We start from the raw sequence: 20,491 nt of genomic DNA on the forward strand, positions 1-20,491 counted from the left end.
AAGTAGGTGCCTTACGTATTGTGATCAACCAGCCTCGTAGATTCACTTGAGCTGTTTTTGTGCGTTTGTTTGAGACAGGGCCTTACAGCCAGGATGGTCCAGAATTCTCTGGAACTTAAATGTAGTCCATATTGGCCTCTTGTGCTCTATCTTCCTGCTTCCATATCCTGAGTGCCTGGTTCTCTTACTCTTAATTATCCATTTAGTGCAAACCAATCTCACAATTACAATAGGACATAGTTTGGGCAGAAACAGTCTAAAAAACGGAAGCTAATAGTACATTAATTACAATGTAATTCATCTATAAATTCAGGCTTCCCAGGAGCCTATAAGTCACTTGCAATACATAGTTTATGAAGCTTTCCAAAGAATTTATAACCCCAAAGGTGCAATAAGGAAAAAAACCACTGGTAGCCTGTGATTAATGACATGAAAGAGGTCTACAGGCTCTTTGCGGTAGGAATAAGTAGCCTTGATGGACACAGCGAAATGAGGATAAGTGGGGAGGTCCTGTGCCAAGACTATAACCATCAAAGGAAGAGGTCAGGACACCTTCAGCGTTCCCAGCAGCCTTTCCTATTCCATTCTCCAGGCAGAGGAAGTTCCACCTGAAAGAGTTTATTCTGAGATCTGAATAGGGAAGAGTTCACGAGGATTAGTGAGAGGATGATTGGAGCAAGTTCAGGGGAAAGAAGTCTTAACTTCATGAAGGAAGGGGGAAGTCACCTGGGAGAAGTTAAGTTAAAAGAGGCTGCGTGAGGGAGACGCCCAGTGTACAAACGAAGGGATAGACCCGACAGGAGGAGACAAGCGAAGTGGGGGGGACACGGGACGAAGAGGAGGGAAAATGCAGACAGTCTTCCTTCTAGTCTACGCACTCAGTTTCCACAACACTCGGGCGTGTCTCAGATAACTGTGCCAGCAGTGTATGTCTAGATGCAGTGAAAATAAGAAGTGGTTGCCTGTGGCTCAAAATGTTTTATATTGCTCCTTCTTAGAAACCATTTTGGCTTTATATCTAGCAGTTAAACTGCGCCCAGCTTTTGCCTCTGGTTCCTCACAGCATCCAGTCTGTGGGCAGGGATTGGTTTAAAGCTGCTGTTGTGCCTCCAACCTTTTTCCAAATACCTTCCCTCACCCTTTCTCCTTGACAGCTTTGGACATTAATCTATTTTAAAACAGCATTCACTGATGTTATAACGTGTGTGTGTGTGTGTGTGTGTGTGTGTGTGTGTGTGTGTGTGTGCATGTGGCTTTACACAGGACACTGGGACACAGAAGGACTAGATTACAATATATAGCGCATAATGTACAATACAAGGATCTCATAATATACAAGGGGCTAGTGGCAATGTCAAGGAACTGACTGTTGGGCCGACAAGATGGATCAGTGAGTAAAGGCGCTTACTGCTAAGGCCAAGCTTGACTACCCAGGTTCCATCCCTGGAACTTACATGGTGGAAGGAGAGAAGCAGCTCCTGACAGTTGTTCTCTGACCTCCACAAAAAATGTGCTGTGGCATGAACGTATCTTTGTCTAAGTTAAGTAAACACGTGCAGAAAAAAAAAAATAAAGAAAGCGGCTTGATGGTCTTCTTGATGATGGAGCTCTTTAGAGACATGAGGGTCTTCTTGGTGATGGAGCTCTTTAGTATCGGGACTCTGAAGGCAGACATGTGCATTAGCACATGTGGTAAAGCTCCACAGAACTAACTTCACATGAGCACATCGGCAGGAACAAGCAACACTGGGAAATACAAATAAGGCTGACCGCACCCCTGTGGGCATCTCAGTTGTGATCCCCGTGAAGGCCCGCGCTCCCTTACACTTCAGTTTACTGCACGATGCTGCGCCACATTCAAGTTTTAAAAAACTGCCCTTAGATTCCACGTGTTTCCAGTAGATGCTACTCACCATGTTGAGGATGCTCCTTCTCTTCTAGTCCTAATGTGGCCAGATCTTTAAAATCAGGAATGAGAACTAGGTAGGTCTAGTTGTGAGACTTCTCTTTAAATCTGTGTTTTGTTTATAAAATCGTCACACGTCCCAGTTTTAGGAGTTTCTCACTACACATGTAAGTGCAACATACATACGTGTATAAAATATAAAGTGACACAGCACAGCATGGTGTAGCAGGCATCAGCACAAGCTTAGGAAAACAAGCGATGAGGTCACAAACAGAATTCACCTGGGACGTCAAGTGAAGTCATAAGCAGGATTCATACACAAACATTTTTGAGTACCTACTAGAATTTCATCATGATTCAATAGACTTTGACTTTGTTATACACATCAAAAAGGTTGATATTGACTTCTTTAAGTCTTTTCAACCTTTGGAGGCCAGCCAGGGCTTTGGTTTATTCATCCTGATATTCTCTGGCCCAGCACAGTACATAAACATCAGCAGACAAGAGAATGACCAAATTAACGTCCTGCCATCTCATTTATTAACTTCCTGCCTGCCATTCATACCTACTTCAAAAGAGTCAGGTGTCAACTCTTCAGTTAATAATGTTTCTGTCAAACACGTCATCCTTAATATCTTTGATGTCAACCTTGGCTTAAGCGTCTTTCTTAAAGCATCTCTGCATGAAATTTACACCAGGATCTGCTATCATGAGAGCTGGAAAAATGGGCAAAGAATGGCACCAGCATTTTTTTGGATTGCAGAATTGCATGTGGATATTTGAGGTGTGTGTTAAAGTACATTTCACAGAAAGTTTACAAAGCTGTTACCATATAAGTACTATTCTGGCTGCTGAAATTTAAGAAGATCCTAGCTATGTAGGTCATCTATGAACACAGAAGGAGAGCTGTGAAGGAACTTGAATTTTCCTAGTATAGGTAACTGGTTTACTTTCCTCAATTTTGGTGAATTCAATTGGCATTATTCAGGGAAATACTGTTACTGCTTCTAAGCACCCACACTTGGTGGCTCACACTGCCTGTAACTTCCGCTTGAGGGGATCCAATGCCTTCTTCTGGCCTCTTTGAGTACCTGCACTCACATGTACATACCACACACAAACAAAAAAACAAATGATTTTTAAAAATCTTCTTTAAAACACATGTATTATCCTTCCTAAGAGTTTGCCCTTTAGAATTCTATAAACCTGTTTTGAAAGTTTTTTTTTATAACTTCAGGAATTACTCAGCCTCTCCCAGTGTCAATGACTTCCACAGTACTGTGGTATAAACCAGGTCTGTTTCATGGGGATATTTGAATGTCATTCATATAAAACACTAGTACTGTGTGTAGCCCATTGCAAGAGTACTATAAATGTGTTGATATTTGCATTATTATTAATTATAATTTTCATTCAGCTCAGATTAGTGAGGGTTTTGAAGGTTTAGGGTTGTGGGACTTTTTTTTTTTTTTTTTTTTTTTTTAAATGAACTGTGAGTCTTCCTCAAGCCTATCTTGGTTCTGAATATCACATACTATGTAGACATTGATGCTTAGGAATCTGACTTCAGCAAAGATATCTGGGTTGGTTCTACTTCATAATTGTAAAAGCTAATTGTATACTTTCTTAAGAGACATTAGCGTGTTAGTTCCTTTCCTTTCTTTCCATTGGTGGTTATTTCACACACAAAAAGTAAAGAGATAGTCAAGTGGGGAAAACAGGCCCCAAAACAGGGCACAGGTGAAGTTTCATTCACTTTCCTATCTTAAAAATCACTCAGTTACTTAATTATGGCTGATAAAGTATTTCTTGCTGCCATGCCGTAAGCCTGAAGTGTGACGACAAAGCAGGTCCTAAGTGTTTCCTGGCAGGATCTTATTAACTATATGAAATGAGTGCTTTCCCGAGCCTTGCTAGCATATATTGATTTTCCCCCAAGCAGATCTGTGTAGTAGTGTTTCTTTTAAGAATTTTTAAAAAGCAGGGACATGAAAAATGTTTGGTTATGAGCCAAATAACACATCACATGTTCTCCTGATAAGGAGTCTTTCTGCAGCAGGGTGCTGTCTTGAAACATAACGGAAACAGAATCTTCTCCATGTTAACACGTCCATTGATATTGTCATAGTTCTGCACAAAATCTTCTCCATGTTAACGTGTCCATTGATATTGTCATGGTTCTGCACAGAATCTTCTCCATGTTAACATGTCCATTGATATTGTCATGGTTCTGCACAAAATCTTCTCCATGTTAACATGTCCATTGATATTGTCATGGTTCTGCACAGAATCTTCTCCATGTTAACATGCCCATTGATATTGTCATGGTTCTGCACAGAATCTTCTCCATGTTAACATGTCCATTAATATTGTCATGGTTCTGCACAGAATCTTCTCCATGTTAACATGTCCATTGATATTGTCATGGTTCTTCACAGAATCTTCTCCATGTTAACATGTCCATTGACATTGTCATGGTTCTGCCTGGAACAGGGAGGATGAGCGCCCTGATTAGTTACCCAGCACAAACTGGTCAGCCCTGAAACCACATACACACAAACAACAAAAATGGACCCAGCAGGTTGTATAAATATATCTGTGCACATCTATGTCTGCATTCAAAGGAAAGGGGGATATTAACTTGAGAAGGGGGAATGGGAGGAACTGGAGGAAAAGGAAAATGGGGAAGTAGTATGATTATATTTCAATGAAAATGTATAAATAAATAACAAATAACAACCAAACAAACAAGCAAGTAAGTAAAAGAGAGCTCTGGTGTCCTGCTCGTCAACTCTTCTGCCTCTGCGCTTTTCCTCGAGTGACTGAGAGCTGTGTTGTTTCAGGAAAGGAATGCTCCCAGGATGAAAGCACAGCAGCGGCCATCTTCACAGTCCAGATGGACGACTATCTGGGTGGCAAGCCAGTCCAGAGCAGAGAACTTCAAGGCTACGAGTCTACTGATTTTGTGGGCTATTTCAAAGGTGGTCTGAAGTACAAGGTAAGCCCTTCTTTCTGACACTTTTCACTGTGACATTTTCAAATGGTTTCTCTTCCCAATGGTCCACACTTCATGGATCACAGCTTCCTGGAGGGCATGGGTTTGTTTTTTGTTTTGTCTTAGAATTCACCCACCTCTCTCTCTCTCTCTCTCTCTCTCTCTCTCTCTCTCTCTCTCTCTCTCTCTCTCTCTCTCTCTCTCTCCCTCCCTCCCTCCCTCTCTCTCTCTCTCTCTCTCTCTCTCTCTCTCTCTCTCTGTCTCTCTCTCTGATTTATCCTCATATTTGTCAGACATATAGTTGGTACTCAGTAAATTCTGTAAAGGAAACCCAGTTTCAGGATGTATGGTGTGATATGAATTATTATGACCTAATTTACTTACATGGGCAATTTTTTTTGAGACACTATCTCTTGTAGCCTTAGGCTAGCCTCGAACTCATTATGTAGTCAAAGATGGCCTTTGCTCCTGATCCTTCTGCCTCTACCTCGCAAGTGCTGAGATTACCTGGTTTATGCTGTATTTGAGATGGAGCCCAGAGACTTCCAAATGCCAAGAAGGCATTCTACCAACTGAGATACATCCTCAACTCCTTGATAACTAAAAAAAAAAAATGTGTATGTATTGATAGTTAAACAGTCCTACCTCTTAGGCAATGCATAATAAAGGGTAGACCCTGCCTCCCTCATCCTAATTCCCCCAGTGAGCTTTGCAGTTGGATCATCCTTCCCTAGTCCTTCCCTCCCTGCCCACAAATTCAGTTAAAACATGAGAAATAGCCTCCTCAGATAGACACCTGTTGTTTGTTTTTGCTCTTTTGGGGGGTGCACCACCCAGCTCCCAAATAAATCACACACTGAGGCTTATTCTTAATAATAAATGCCGAGCCTTAGCTTGGCTTGTTGCTAGCCAGCTTTACTTAAATTATCCCATCTAGCTTTTGCCTTTGGGATTTTATCTTTCTCTATTCCTGTATACCTTTCATTATTTCTTACTCTGTGGCTTGCTGTGTAGCTGGGTGGCTGGACCCTGATGTTCTCCTCCTTCTCTGGCTACTCCTTCCTTGATCTTGCTTCCCCTCCTCCAAGATTTCTCCTTGTATTAATTCTTCATGCCTGACAGCCCTGCCTATCCTTTCTCCTACCTTGCCATTGGCTGTTCAGCTCTTTATTAGACCATCAAGTATTTTAGATAGGCACAGTAGCACAGCTTCAGAGAGTTAAACAAATGCAACATAAACAAAAGTAGCATACCTTAAAATAACATTCCCCCCTTTTTTTCTAAAAAGAAATGAAAGGGTTTAACTTTAACATAATAAGGCTGTATACAGTATGAACAATTATCAAGTAAAGATTACATTTACAATGTACTGAATTCAAATCCATTTATATCTGGTAAATTTAAAGAAAATACCCCATAATCTATCCTATCTTAGTAAATCCAAAATTTTGTACCTAATTTACTTTCTATTGTATCTAGGGAAAACTGCAACTATAACTATCTAGTCTTCAACTCTATCAAAGACTCCAAAAGGATATAGTTTTTTTTTTTTTTTTTTTTTTTTTTTTTGGTTTTTTCGAGACAGGGTTTCTCTGTGTAGCTTTGCACCTTTCCTGGAACTCGCTTTGGAGACCAGGCTGGCCTCGAACTCACAGAGATCCGCCTGCCTCTGCCTCCCGAGTGCTGGGATTAAAGGCGTGCGCCACCACCGCCCGGCAAGGATATAGTTTTTAAGTAAAAATAAAGTGCATTGCAAACCATTTCCAAAAACTCTAGAAATGATATAGAGTCATCTGACTGCCTGGACAGTTACCCAGATTTCCTCTGCAACATTGGGGCATCCATCTTCAGCCTACAGGTCCAATGTATCTGGCAGACTTTTCAATGAAGCAGGAAATTTGAAAGACTGTCCCACCTATATTGGAAAAGTTTGTCAGTCACTTTCCTGAAGGGCCATCATGCCTTGCTGTGGCAAAGTTCAACGATCGCTTTCCTGTGGGTCCTGAATGTCCAGTTTATACAACATACTGTCTAGCAGTCCAGGCAAGAGCAGCTTCTTGCCCAAATGGCCAGTCTTGCCATGTTGAAAGCAAACTCTATAAGGAGTTTCTTTGATGACCATCATCTCTGAAGTAAATTGGTGTTTTCAGGAGCAGATATGTCTCATTGTCATGAAAAGCCCTAAGTTAACAAAACATTTTAAATGACATATTCTGTAGGTCTTTGAAAAGTCTGAAGACCATCTATCTATCTAAAATATGTCTCTATATGATCTGGAAAGCATACCTAACATATCTACAATTTTGAATGTTATAAATGACTAACAACTACCCTCTATTTCCTGATTATCCTATATAGCTTATAATAGTAGCTTTCAAAAACTAGAACTTCACCCTACATTTCCAAATGAACTGCATAGGCACAATACCTCAAACAAAAACAGAAACATACATACAATATGTTGTAACAAAAATAACCTTACATTTTTACCAATATATAAAAATCCTTTAAATGAGAGTAGACACATCATATAGTGTAATAAAAATAACTTAAAATTTTTAACAATATTCTATATTCCCCTAAATGATAACAAACATCCATAACCCACAAAATAACCAAAACCCACCTCCACACCACACTTGTTGGGAATGTGGGCATAGTTTTCTCTAAACTGCTTCCTGCTGTCTGTGGGCAAATACATCTTTAGAGGTCCCTGAGAAAATTTTGAGATAATGACCAAGCCCTGGAAGACCAGCAGTAACTTTTGGTCATAGAAATCACCTGTCAAGATTCAGGATGCCTCCCTTGGTCACACCTGATCCATATTATTCCTGAAGGAATCCACAACCTCTCATTTCCTGTGGGAAGAAAACAAAGCATTTTTTATTTTCATTTGAAAAATACATTTTTTTGGCTCCTTTTTTAAAGTTAAGGTAGCCCTGAATTATCTAGGTTGGTTCAATTTTGCAGTCCTCACAATCCCATGTCTCTTAGCAGCTGTTGTTTGCTTCTCACCATTCAAAAAATTCAAAATCAACACACTATCATACAGAATCCAGACTCCCTGTGTATTTCCCATCTTACATGCCATTTTTCTTTTATATTACATTTACTCTGTGTAGCTAGAGTTTTCCTGCCTTGCCCACAGATTTGTCTTTCAGGACAAATCTTTGTCACCCACCAGTCCCACAGCCGCTCAGACCCAACCAAGTATACACAGAGACTTATATTGCTTACAAACTGTATGGCCATGGCAGGCTTCTTGCTAACTGTTCTTATAGCTTAAATTAATCCATTTCCATAAATCTATACCTTGCCACATGGCTCATGGCTTACCGGCATCTTACATGCTGTTTGTCATGGTGGCGGCTGGCAGTGACTCCTCCCTCCTTCCTGTTCTTTCTTTTCTCTTCTGTTAGTCCCGCCTATACTTCCTGCCTAGCCACTGACCAATCAGTGTTTTATTTATTGACCAATCAGAGCAACACATTTGCCATACAGAACATCCCACAGCAACTCTCTTTATAGACTTTATTATTTCTAAACTATTTTTTTTTTCTATGACTGTCTATACTCCTTTTCATTCTTTCTTAAGCCTATGTACATTGTAAAACACACTGGAACCTGTTTAGAGATTTTTTTCTATCTGGACCTCTTTTACTAGGTATCTTTTAGACTTTTTTCACCATGTGAGCAAGGCTTTAAACTGCTAACCTACACCTGGATCCTCCATGTGGCTCTCTTGGCTGGCTCTACCTGATTCTCGGGACATGAAAGGCAGGCCTAAAGCTCATGGCTTGGTTGCAGGTTCATGACCAAAAACTGCATTTACCCTTCCTAGAGCTCTAGAATGTCAATGCTTGTGCTGTGTCAGGTGTTTTTACTTAGTTTTTTGTTCCTACTTAGCGTAATAGCTGCTCTAGGGTTCATTGTCTGGCAGAAACTCTTAAAGGAGCTGCATCTTTTTTTTTTTTTTTTTTTTTTTTCCGAGACAGGGTTTCTCTGTGTAGCTTTGTGCCTTTCCTGGAACTCGCTTTGGAGACCAGGCTGGTCTCGAACTCACAGAGATCCGCCTGGCTCTGGATTAAAGGTGTGCGCCACCACCGCCTGGCCTTTTTTTTTTTTTTTAAAGCTTTCTCAGGCACTATGGAAATTCGAGTGCCATATTGGTACACCAAAATGTTGTTGGTTTGCTCTTTGAGAGGCCCACCAACCAGCTCCCAAATAAATCCCACACAGAAGATTATTCTTAATTATAAATACCCAGCCTTAGCTTGGCTTGTTGCTAACTAGCTTTACTTAAACTTAAAATTATCCCATCTATTTTTGGCCTCTGGGCTTTTCCTTTTCTATTCCTGTATAACTTTTTTTGTTTCTTACTCAGTGGCTTGCTGTGTAGCTGGGTGGCTGGCCCTTGGGTCCTTCTCCTTCTCTGACTACTTCTTTCTTTTTTCCAGATTTCTCCTTCTATTTATTCTCTCTGCCTGCCAGCCATGCCTATCCTTTCTTCTGCCTTGCTATTGGCTGTTCAGTTCTTTATTAGACCATCGGGTGTTTTAGACAGACACAGTAACAGCTTCACAGAGTTAGACAAATGCAACATAAACAAAAGTAGCACACCTTAAATTAATATTCTACAACAGACACGCCAGAAGCAAGCTCTCTGTAAGGAAGACATGGGCCTGTAGCAGGAATCTTAGAGAGTCCTTATTAATAAAATCAAACCTGAGCCAGGTATTGGGGTGAACTGGAAGGTCAGACAGACAGAACAAGCCACAGCTAACCTCACCTGGCCAACTTCTCAGCTGGTCTTGTTTCCTCAGATTGGAAGCTTTTGTGTCCTCATCCCAGTGGCTCTCAGCTGAACTCCTGCTTGAAAGCCTGAAGGTTAACCAGCTAAAAGCTTAACCAGCCAAATGCCTCTAGTTTCTGGTCCTCACACCTTATATACCTTTCTGCTTTCTACCACCGCTCCCTGGGAAAGGCTCACTTTCTGGGATTAAAGGCATGTGTCACCATGTTTGGCTCTTTGCAATATGGCCTTGAACTCACAGAGATCCCAGATGGATTTCTCCCTCTGGAATGCTGGGATTAAAGGTGTGAGTGCCACCATTTTCTAGCCTCTGTATCTAGTGGCTGTTTGTTCTCTGACCCCAGATAAATTTATTAGGGTACACAATATTGTGAGGAACACAATACCACCACATGGGCCAGCAGGTGCTCACCTGCTGCTTCACTACTGCGAGTACCTAGACCATAGAGCTAAACAGGACTTCTGAATATATGCTAATTTGCCTTTTAAAAACGGCAGATTTAAGTCAGACTTGGGATGCATACCTACATTACCATCATTTGGGAGGTTGAGGCATCAGGATCATGTGTTCAAGGCCAGCCTGAGCTATATAGTCACACTCTACATCAAAGTTGAAAACAAAACAAAACAAAACCCAGCCAACCAACAAACCAGTTAACCAACCAAACAAACCCCAAAACAATGACCAAAAGATGACAGGTTTACTTCTATCTTTATTGGATTTTGTCCTTGGTTGAATACTTGCAATACCATGAGATCAGACAAAACAATCACAAGATTTCTTCTGTCTCTTATAATCATTATTGCACACTAGGATGTAAGTCACTTCAAACATGAGAGTTCCTCCAGTTTATGTCAAAAGATCCTGAAGTTTCCTTCATTTCAATGAACCCAACAGTCTGAAGAACTGAGAACTTATATTTGTTCAAAGCAGGAACAATAGAGTCACCTTGTCAGAAACCATGTCATCCAGACAAATGGCTTGCTTCAGGGAAGTGCAAGGAAAACACTTGGTTTTCCAGGATGTACAATGTATTTTTTGCTAGTTCCCCAAACAGACATTGCATGGGGATTGAGCATGACAGTAAACAATAAAATTCTAACATACCACATACACAGGATGAACTTGGCTATTAACAGGGTCTTGGAAACCAAATTCTAGGATACATATGCAAACGTGGACATAATAAAAAAGTAACTTGGTAGTTGTTTGGGTAATTATCTTCTATGGACATTAATGCGGCCATGAGTCAGCATTCTTCAAAAAGGGGGACGTTTGTAAGTGGAGGTCACACAGGTCATCAGGATCAGCAGATTCTCCGATCAGCAGCATGATGCTGGTGTGGGTGGCGTCAGGAGCCATTGCTTGCTAGGATGTGTGGCTTCAGAGACAACTTGCCACTCAGAGTGCCTGAGATGACCATGTGATGCTCTTTCACCCCATTTTTACTTTCAAGTTTATAGATTATGCTAATCATGACATGCAAATTACCTTATTTAATATAAATCCCCAGTGGATGCGTTTGCCATCGATTCTGCTCTGTTCAGATAAATGAAGCAAGACTCAAGAGATTCTATGCAACTTAAGACAGTCTCTGCTAGTAAGTGACCGTGTGACTGTCTGACCCCGGTGCCTAAGCTGGTAATCACCATTCTCTGCTTCTCTCAACATAAATAAAAGATTCACATGTCAAGACAGATATAATGGAAGAGTACCTGGAAGCAGCTTGGTGTCTGTTTTGAGTGGGCAAACCTAACAGAGCCTGTCATTAACGAGTCTATAAAAATCATGCCGAGTTGCTGTCCACTATGACAGGATCATCTTCCTGTCTCAGGGTTTGAGTCCTTTCTCTCTGGGCATTTCCAAAGCCAGAAAAGTGGTTACAAACATCCATTACCACTGCTCCCTGGCATTAAATTTCTGGCTAACGTACTTTTCTCCAGCCATGATTGTAGACGGTGTTGAGCAAACATGTTTCACTCACACACCTGTGCTTCTGGTCCCACTGGCTGGAAGGGTCATCCGCTTAGTTGTGGCCCTTCCTAGTGAAAGCAGAAAGGGTCTGGAAGCTTCTAGTGCTAACTTAGACAGTGCTCACGAAAGAGCTACTTACTCTCCAGGGCAGACGTATGTGTGCCCTGTCGTTTTGCTTTGCTTACTTTTATTACTATTCTGTATCTGTATGATGTGTGTTGGGGGCAGGCTCACATGTGCCACTGCATGAGTGTGGAGGCCAGAGGACATCTTTGTGAAGTCAGTTCTCTCCTTCTACCTTGATGTAGGTTCCTGGGATTCAACTCAGGCCAGCAGGCTTACTTGGCAAGGCTTTTACCCACTGAGCCACCTTGCCAGTCTGACAACATACAGCTTTTTTTTGGAGGGGGGGGGACAGGGCATTTGTGACATTGAACATTAAAAACAGTAATACACACATTTATATATGTATATTAGTTTATTCAAGACAGGGTTTCTCTGTGTAGTTTTGGTGTCTGTACTGGATCTCACTCTGTAGCCCAGGCTGGCCTCCAACTCACAGAGATCCACCTGGCTCTGCCTCCCAAGTGCTGGGATTAAAGGCGTGCACCACCACCACCCAGCAACAGTATTATATTTTAACTTTAAAAATTAGATTTATTTATATCTTTATAAGTGTGTGCGTGTATTTATGTGCATGGTGTGTGTGTGTGTGTGTGTGTGTGTGTGTGTGTGTGTGTGTGTGTGGTGTATGTATGCTGTGACACCTTGTGGAGGTCAGAGGAAAACTTACAGGAGTCTATTTTCTCCTTCGACCATGTGGGTCCTGGGGATCGAACTCAGGTTGTCAGGCTTGGCGACATGCATCTTTACCTGCTCAGCTGCCTCACTGGCCAGAGAACGTTACATTTTCAAGGTATAAATTACTCTGATGGGTTACTCTATGAGATTAGTTTGAATGTTTTATATGTGTGTGGAAAAGGGGCCAGAGATTACAGTCTTAATCTGATTTCACATTATAACCTTTTTTCACATACAGTATCCTTTGCTATTTTAAAAAACAAGATCACAGTGTAATCCTACTTATTTTTAAAAAGTAGAATGTTCTTGGAAAGCTGAAGCAGGATGGTTGTAAATTTGAGGCCATCCTGGGCAACTTAACAATACTGCTTAAAAACATGTGTGTTTATGTATGTATGTATGTATGTATAGATATGTGTACATATATATATTTATAATACAACCTCATAATTAGACATACCATCTTCTTGCCGATTATGAAAGTAAAGATATAGTTCCTGACATTTAACTAGAAAAAGAGAAAAATGTAAAAGATGATTGCAGTACTACAAGATGTAGTGGATAACAGTTAATATTTTTTTCTTCAGAAACTCTCGTTCAATGCTTTTGGTTTTGTTCTGTTTGGGGATGGAGAATCATGATTCCACATCTTTCTTAAGATTAAAAATACTCAGCCCTGGGGTTTTGCTGTTTGTTTTTGTACCCTTCACGGGAACAGCCCACCCTTTGCCACATCTTCTATTTCCTTCTCTGGTCTGTGATGGTGGGGAGGTTGGGAAACCTCTTCTCTGTGGTGATGGTGGGAAGGTTGGGATCCTCTTCTCTATGGTGATGGTGGGAAGGTTGGGATCCTCTTCTCTGTGGTGATGGTGGGAAGGTTGGGATCCTCTTCTCTGTGGTGATGGTGGGGAGGTTGGGAACCTCTTCTCTGTGGTGACAGTGGGGAGGTTGGGAACCTCTTCTCTGTGGTGACGGTGGGAAGGTTGGTTACCTCTTCCCTGTGGTGATGGTGGGGATCCTCTTTTTCTGTGAGTGACAATGGGAAGGTTGGGAACCTCTTCTCTGTGGTGATGGTGAGAAGGTTAGGATCCTCTTCTCTGTGGTGATGGTGGGAAGGTTGGATACCTGTTCCCTATGGTGATGGTGGGGATCCTCTTTTTCTGTGAGTGACAATGGGAAGGTTGGGTACCCATTCTGAGATACTGTAGTTGAGGCTCCTCATCTCCAATTTCCCCAGCCTCCTGTTGCTTTCTCGCCGCCAATCTGCTGCTCACCCATGAGTCATCTGGAAAGACCAGGGAAATCAATGTTGACTTTTCTTTTTATGTAGCAGGGTATTATTCCTCACTGAGGGTCCTCGGTAAATATGTTTAATTTCATATCAAATTTTTATGATGGGAAAAAGAGCAAAGCAACCAGATCACCTGTTGATTTTACCAATAATGCTCTTTCCTCACCTCCCTTCCCACCTGTTCTGCAGTGGTGTCTTGGTCCCGGCCTCGCCTGGGCATTCTTGCCTGGTGGCTTGCGCCTTGCTGTGTTTGGGTAGCAGTCTCACCCCTCTCTGTTTTGTGTTGTGTTTTCCTCCCGTGGCCAGGCTGGAGGTGTGGCTTCTGGACTAAACCATGTTATCACCAATGACCTGACAGCGGAGAGACTCCTGCATGTGAAGGGTCGGAGAGTGGTCAGGGCCACGGAAGTCCCTCTCAGCTGGAAGAGCTTCAACAAAGGCGACTGCTTCATCATTGACCTTGGCACTGTAAGTTTCATAGGCCCACTTGACACCTCTGGGAATTTGCTCCTTCCAATCAGATGCACACACCTTTAAGGATAACCGTTCCACACACTTGGCACTTATTTAAAGACACACAATGTGGGAATTCAAAGACTTTTTGTTCTCTGACAGGTTTAGAATAGAAAAATGATTTGGTTCTTCCTACCACAGAATAGAATTTGAACAATTTTCACCGTATTTCCCCATGACTCTGGACAGATTTCCACTGATTATTTTTGTCTTTGATTGTGTGTGAGAAAATGTGGCTTGGGGGTGAGGGAAATGATTTTCTAAGCAACCAAAGGTTCCAGAATTTAAGCTGGCCATATGATGACTCTAAACAGCCTGAGGAACTAAGAAGAAAATATTTTAACATATGAGCATACATAAATGTGTGTGGATGTGTGTTTGTGGATGTGTGTGTGCGTGTGTGGACCGCAATGCTTCATGTTTATATCGTGTCTCTTAGACTTTCAGAGCCACGTGCCGGGGCATAAGCAGGCAGGGACGATGGATCCTCCTCATGATCCTTGCCCTTCGGATGCAGGTCACAGCCATGCTCTGACCGTCATCTCCTGCCTTGTGCAGCAAGCCGCACACAGAGCCCATTGCTTCAGGCAGCATGTGGTTTGAATTGCCTAGGTCCCATCAAGGTCGCACAGCCTGTAGATGGGGAAGCCAGAGCTGGAGTCCAGGCTTGTCCGGTTCTCCTCTAGACACTGTGTTTTACTGTGTCTGTCCGGGCTGTGTCTGAGATAAAGCAGCAGACGGTACTTGCACAGAGAAGGGAGCAGCAAGGATTCTCAAAGTGGAGGTGCGTGGTTAGCTCCGTGTGAACAGTATTGATTTGGCAACAACAAAGGCATGAAATATGTTCAGGTTATAGTTTGGAGAATACCCCCTAAACATAAGCTTCATCCATTCTTCTAAGTTAGGGGGTGTCTATTGTTTCAATACTGTTAGCCTATAATTTGATGGCTTTGGTTCATAGCAGCTTGTGTGTGTAACTGAGATTCCAATAATACCAATGCTCAAAATACAATTCCCAGTCCTGACTAGATGTCTGTACAGGTGAATGGCTGTTCTTCTATTCTGAGTCTCACAGTCAATTTCATGTAGCTGAACGATTTCTTGTGTCTGGCTCAGCCCGAGTTTGGAATAAATCTCTCTTAGCCATAGTCCTGCAGACATTTATAAAATAATCACTCAGAAGCTTATTAATAGCCAACTATATGGCCCATGACTAAGAATTCTTGCTAGCTCGCTCTTTCATCTTAAGTTAACCCATTTCTATTAATCTATTTATTGCCACGTAACTGTGGTGTTACCAGTCTGCTGGCATGTTGCTCCTTGGGTGGCGGGCTGGCGTCTCCTCTGCCTTTCTTCTTCCTGTATCTCTCTTGGATTTCCTGCCTTTCTATAACCTGACTGACCATAGGCAAGAGCAGCTTCTTTATTGACCAATCATAGCAACCCATATTCACAGTGTACAGAAAGACATCCCACAGCAAAGTCCTTTCCAACTTCAAAATCCAGTCAACTCCACTAACCATATTCGAGACCTGGCTTTTGTATCTCGGCACAAACCAGCTGCTCTACCTCTCCATCAGTACCCTACACCAGAAATAAAGAAGTATTTGTTGGAAGTAAAAGGCCAGAGGCATCATTAGACCACACAGTTCTAAGGATCAGCTGCAATTGTCCCTCAAGGACTGTGCAATGCCGTTTGTCTCAGCTTTTATTTCATTACTTATTTATTTATTTTAATGATGGTTTTCTTTTTTGAAACATAACAAAACAAAATATAATAAGGCAAAAACCATCACATTGGCATTGGACAGGGCAAACCAGCAGAAGGAAAAGAGCCCAAGAGAAGGTACAAGAATCAGGGACCCGCTCATTGGCAAATTTAAGAGTCCCATAAAAATGTAGCTTTTATCATAAGCTAAACATATATGCAGAAGACCTGGTGCAGACCTGGGTAGGCATTGTGCTCCCTGCTTCAGTCTCCGTGAGTCCATCAGAGAACTTTTCTGAGTTGATTTAGATGGTCTTGTTCTCCCGGTGTCCTCCATCCCCTCTGGCGCTTACACTCTTTATGCTCCCTCTTGCACAGGGTTTCCTGAGCTCTGAGGAGAGGGGTTTGATGGAAAGCGTGCTGTGTGTTATAATGTCTGTCTGTCTGCCCCTCCCCGTGTGTGTGTGTGTGTGTGTGTGTGTGTGTGTGTGTGTGTGTGTGTGAAGTGTCTGGCTATAGGTCTCTGCATTTGTTTCCAATTGTTGCAAGATGAATCTTCCCTGATGATGGCTGAATAAGGCACTTATCTATGAATACAGAGAATGTCATTAGGAGTCATTTTATTACTATTTTTATTTTTATTTTTTTAAGACCAGTAGTATTTGGTTTTACCCTTGGTCTCTGGTCTATTTAGTCTCTGGTTCTTGGTCACCCAAGCAGTGGCAGTAATGGGTTCCATTTTGAGGGGTAGGCCTTAAGTCAAGTCAGATTTTGGTTGGTGACTCCCACAAGCTTTGTGCTACCATTGCCCTTGCATATCTTGCAGGCAGGACAGCGGTTTGTGGCCAGGTTGTTGTTTACCTTTCTTCTTTGGTAGCTTGCAGAGTACCTTCCTGTACCAAAGATTCTAGAACATAGGAGTGAAGGTTCTATATAGGCACCAGTTCGACATCTCCATGTTCTGAGCTGTGTGGGTGTTATCTTTAACCATGAGGCCTTGCTGTCAGTTTGTGGAGAGCAACCTACTGTCTTGACAACAGCCTGGGTTGTTTGGGGATCCCCATGGGATCCCTTTGGTCCATGACTCAGTTGGATGTAACCCAGAAAGCTTTGTTTGGTGACAAGTGATGGCCAGCTGGGACTCTGTCTTCCTCATTGTTTGGAGACTTCCTTAGGATCGACTTCATATATTTTAGGAATGTTCCACTACAGTAGGTTTCCATATCATCCCTCAAATTTCCCTCAATTCTAGGTGTCTCTTCTGCATTCTCCTCAACTCCATCCCCCCTTCCCCTCTCTACCTGATTCTTCCATTTCTGCCACCCTGCCCCAAGTCCACCCATAAAATCTATTGTATTTCCCTTCCCTAGAGAGATACATATGTCCCCCTGCCGCCACCCTGTCCCTTCCTCTATACATAAATTCTGTGGTCTATGGATTGTAGCTTATCATTTACATATTACATACCATATTTATCTTTCTTCTCACTCAGGATGATTTTTTCTAGTTCCATCCATTTGCCTGCAAATTTCTCAATGTCATTTTTTTTTTAAACAATGGAATAATACTCCATGTACCACATTTTCTCTATCCATTCTTCTGCTGAGGAACATCTTGGTTGTTCCCAGTATCTTGCTATTATGAACAAAGCAGCAATGAACATGTTTCAGCAAGTGTTCTTGTGGTAGGATGGAGCCTTCTTTGGGTATATGCCTCAAAATGGTATAACAGGATCTTGAGGTAGGATGAGTTCCCGTCTTTCTGAGGAACTACCATACTAATTTCTATAATGGCTGTGAGAGTTTGCACTTTCACGAGCAGTGGAGGATTGGTCCCCTCACTCCACATCCTCACTAGCATGAATTTGTGTTTTTGATATTGGCCATTCTGACAAGTGTAAGATGAAATCTCAAAGGCATTTTGATTTGCATTTCCCTGATGGCTAAAGATGTTGAACATTTCTTTAAGTGTTTCTCAGTCATTTGAGTTTCCTTGGTTGAGGATTCTTGTTTAGATCTGTACTTCATCTTTTAATAGATTATTTAGTTTTTTGGTATCTAGTTTCTTGAGTTCTTTATATAGTTTGGATATTAGTCCTCTATAGATATGGAGTTAGTAAAAATCTTCTCCATTCTGTAGGCTGCTGCTTTGACTGAATAATGGTATCCTTTGCCTTACATAAGCTTTTTTGCTTAACGAGTCCCACATTTAATTGTTAATCTTAGTGCTTATGCTAATAGTGTTCTGTCCAGAAAGTCTTCTCCTCTACCAATATATTCAAAACTATTTCCTACTTTCTCTTCCACCAGGTTCACTGTTTCTAGTTTTATGCTGAGGTCTTTGATCCACTTGCACTTGAATTTTGTGCAGGGTGATGAGTATAGATCTATTTGCATTCTTCTATATTTACACATCCAGTTAGACCAGCACCATTTGTTGAAGATGCTTTTTTCCAGTATGTATTTATACATACTGGTTACTTTATAAAAAAAAAATCAGGTGTCCATAGGTGTGTGGGTTTATGTCCGGGTCTTTAATTCAAATCCATTAATCAATGTTTCTGTTTTTGTGCCAATGCTATTCTGTTTTTATTACTATGGCTTGTACTACAACTTGAAATGGGAGAAGGTGATATCCCCAGCAGTTCTTTCATTATTCGAGATTATTTTGGCTAATGTGTGTGTGTGTGTGTGTGTGTGTGTGTGTGTGTGGTGTATGTGTGAGTGTGTGTGTATGAGTGAATGTGTGTCCATTTCCAAATGACGCTAAAAATCATCCTTTCAAGATTTGTGAAGAATTACGTTGGAATTTTGATGGAATATTGATATTCAATAATATACATTGAATTTGTATATTATTTTGAGTAGGATGGCCATTCCTTCATTGCCACCAAAAATAGAAATATCTACTGGGAGTAAAATCCCCAAGACATCATTAAACCACACAGTTCTAAAAATCGCCTGCAATTTTCCCTCAAACCTGTGCACTTTCAAGTGTTTGTCTTAGGTTTTATTTTTAATGCATATTTTGAAGTCCTTTACAAGTGTTTTGCATATGAAATGATATCATTTGCAAAGGTAAAGAAGATCTCAGTTATAGTTCAGGTTATGACGGTCTCAGGTCCTCATCTGTGAAGGTAGGTATTTGATTGGGGCATCTCTGGAGAACTCAAGTAAGAAGCACTTTCCAGTGACGTGGTTCATCATGCTCACAAGTTTTTGCTTTTTGGATTTGATGTATTATGTAATTGTTGTACAAATGCCACGATCTATTTAATGATCATGAATGGCTTCCAATTCAGCTTTCTAACTATCTACTCTTTGACCTTGGGCCAATGATTAACCTCTGGAACTTCGGTTTTCTCTTATTGCCATATCCTGATCTGGCTTCTGATGCCCTCTCTAGCCTTCGCTGACTGTGATTCACTCTCAGCTGACACGCTCACATGTGAGAGATCGCAGCCATCACTTCCGTTCTCTAAGGAAACAAAAGTCCTCGAAGGTGTGTGCAAGTGACACACGTTGAGTGGTGACCTTGGAGGGGACCTGAGGCTTCTATCTCTATCTCACACTCTTATCACTGCACAATCACTTTTGTGTTGTGTGAGACAGCATGAGGCTGAATGTCATGAAATGTTTTAGAATCGGTTGAATTCAGAACTGACCATGCAAATCTACCTGGCTAGGATTCTACTGAAAGTATTTCTATGACATTATTATTTTGTGAAACAAATACTGAGTTCTACAATGGGCTAGGTAATTGGATGTGGTAGGCAGGTTGAGGTTCCAATGATATGTGCTTCTTCTCATAGGCAATGCCAGCCTGTGAGTGTATGACCCATAAAAACCTCAAAGGTTCAGGGTATGCATAACTCAAAGACATCTCACTGTTCAACAGCAATTTATCTTATTTTGAGGATTTATTGTTGTTTTTAATTGTGTGTTGCATGTGTGTCTATGTGTGGGGGCATATGTGTCTATATGTAAGGGCACACGTGCTGAGGAGATCTGAAGGAAGCATGGAATCTCCTGAAACTACAGTTACCAATGATTGTGGGCCACCCAGTGTGGGTGTTGGGAACAGAACCGGGGTCCTCTGCAAGAGACGTGTGCATTGTTAATTGCTGAGCCGTTTCTCCAGATCTCAGATTAGCCTTATTCTATACAGTCAGTCATCTTCAACAAAGCCCTTCCCCTGCTTCCAGGCCTCATAGATGAGATGAAGGGGCAGTGTGTTGAGCTACCTCTTACAGCATGGAAGGTCTGTGGGGTAACACGCTTGTATGCCGTAAAGACTTGTCACTCCAACTGGTTTAATAAAACACTGATTGACCAGTAGCCAGGCAGGAAGTATAGGCGGGGTGACCAGACTAGGAGAATTCTGGGAAGAGGAAGGCCTTAGTCGAGAGTCACCAGCCAGATGCTGAGGAAGAAAGATGAGAATGTCACACATATTAAGCCTCCAAGTCAATTATTTAAGAAGTGGCTGC

At 41.7% G+C, this 20,491-nt stretch overlaps 1 protein-coding gene across 2 annotated transcripts in view; it reads left to right on the forward strand.

Annotated features, from left to right (window-relative positions):
- Scin (scinderin) overlaps positions 1-20,491 on the forward strand; it is an 87,995-nt gene that overhangs the window by 1,864 nt on the left and 65,640 nt on the right. For both annotated transcript variants that reach the window (XM_076550747.1, XM_006982319.4), the window contains exons 2-3: positions 4,750-4,904; positions 14,088-14,249. In XM_076550747.1, coding sequence (XP_076406862.1) covers positions 4,803-4,904; positions 14,088-14,249 — 264 coding nt within the window. In that variant the 5' untranslated portion in view covers positions 4,750-4,802. The remainder of the gene's footprint in view (positions 1-4,749; positions 4,905-14,087; positions 14,250-20,491) is intronic.

This window comes from Peromyscus maniculatus, chromosome 14 (assembly GCF_049852395.1).
Source record: "Peromyscus maniculatus bairdii isolate BWxNUB_F1_BW_parent chromosome 14, HU_Pman_BW_mat_3.1, whole genome shotgun sequence".
Taxonomy (NCBI): domain Eukaryota; kingdom Metazoa; phylum Chordata; class Mammalia; order Rodentia; family Cricetidae; genus Peromyscus; species Peromyscus maniculatus.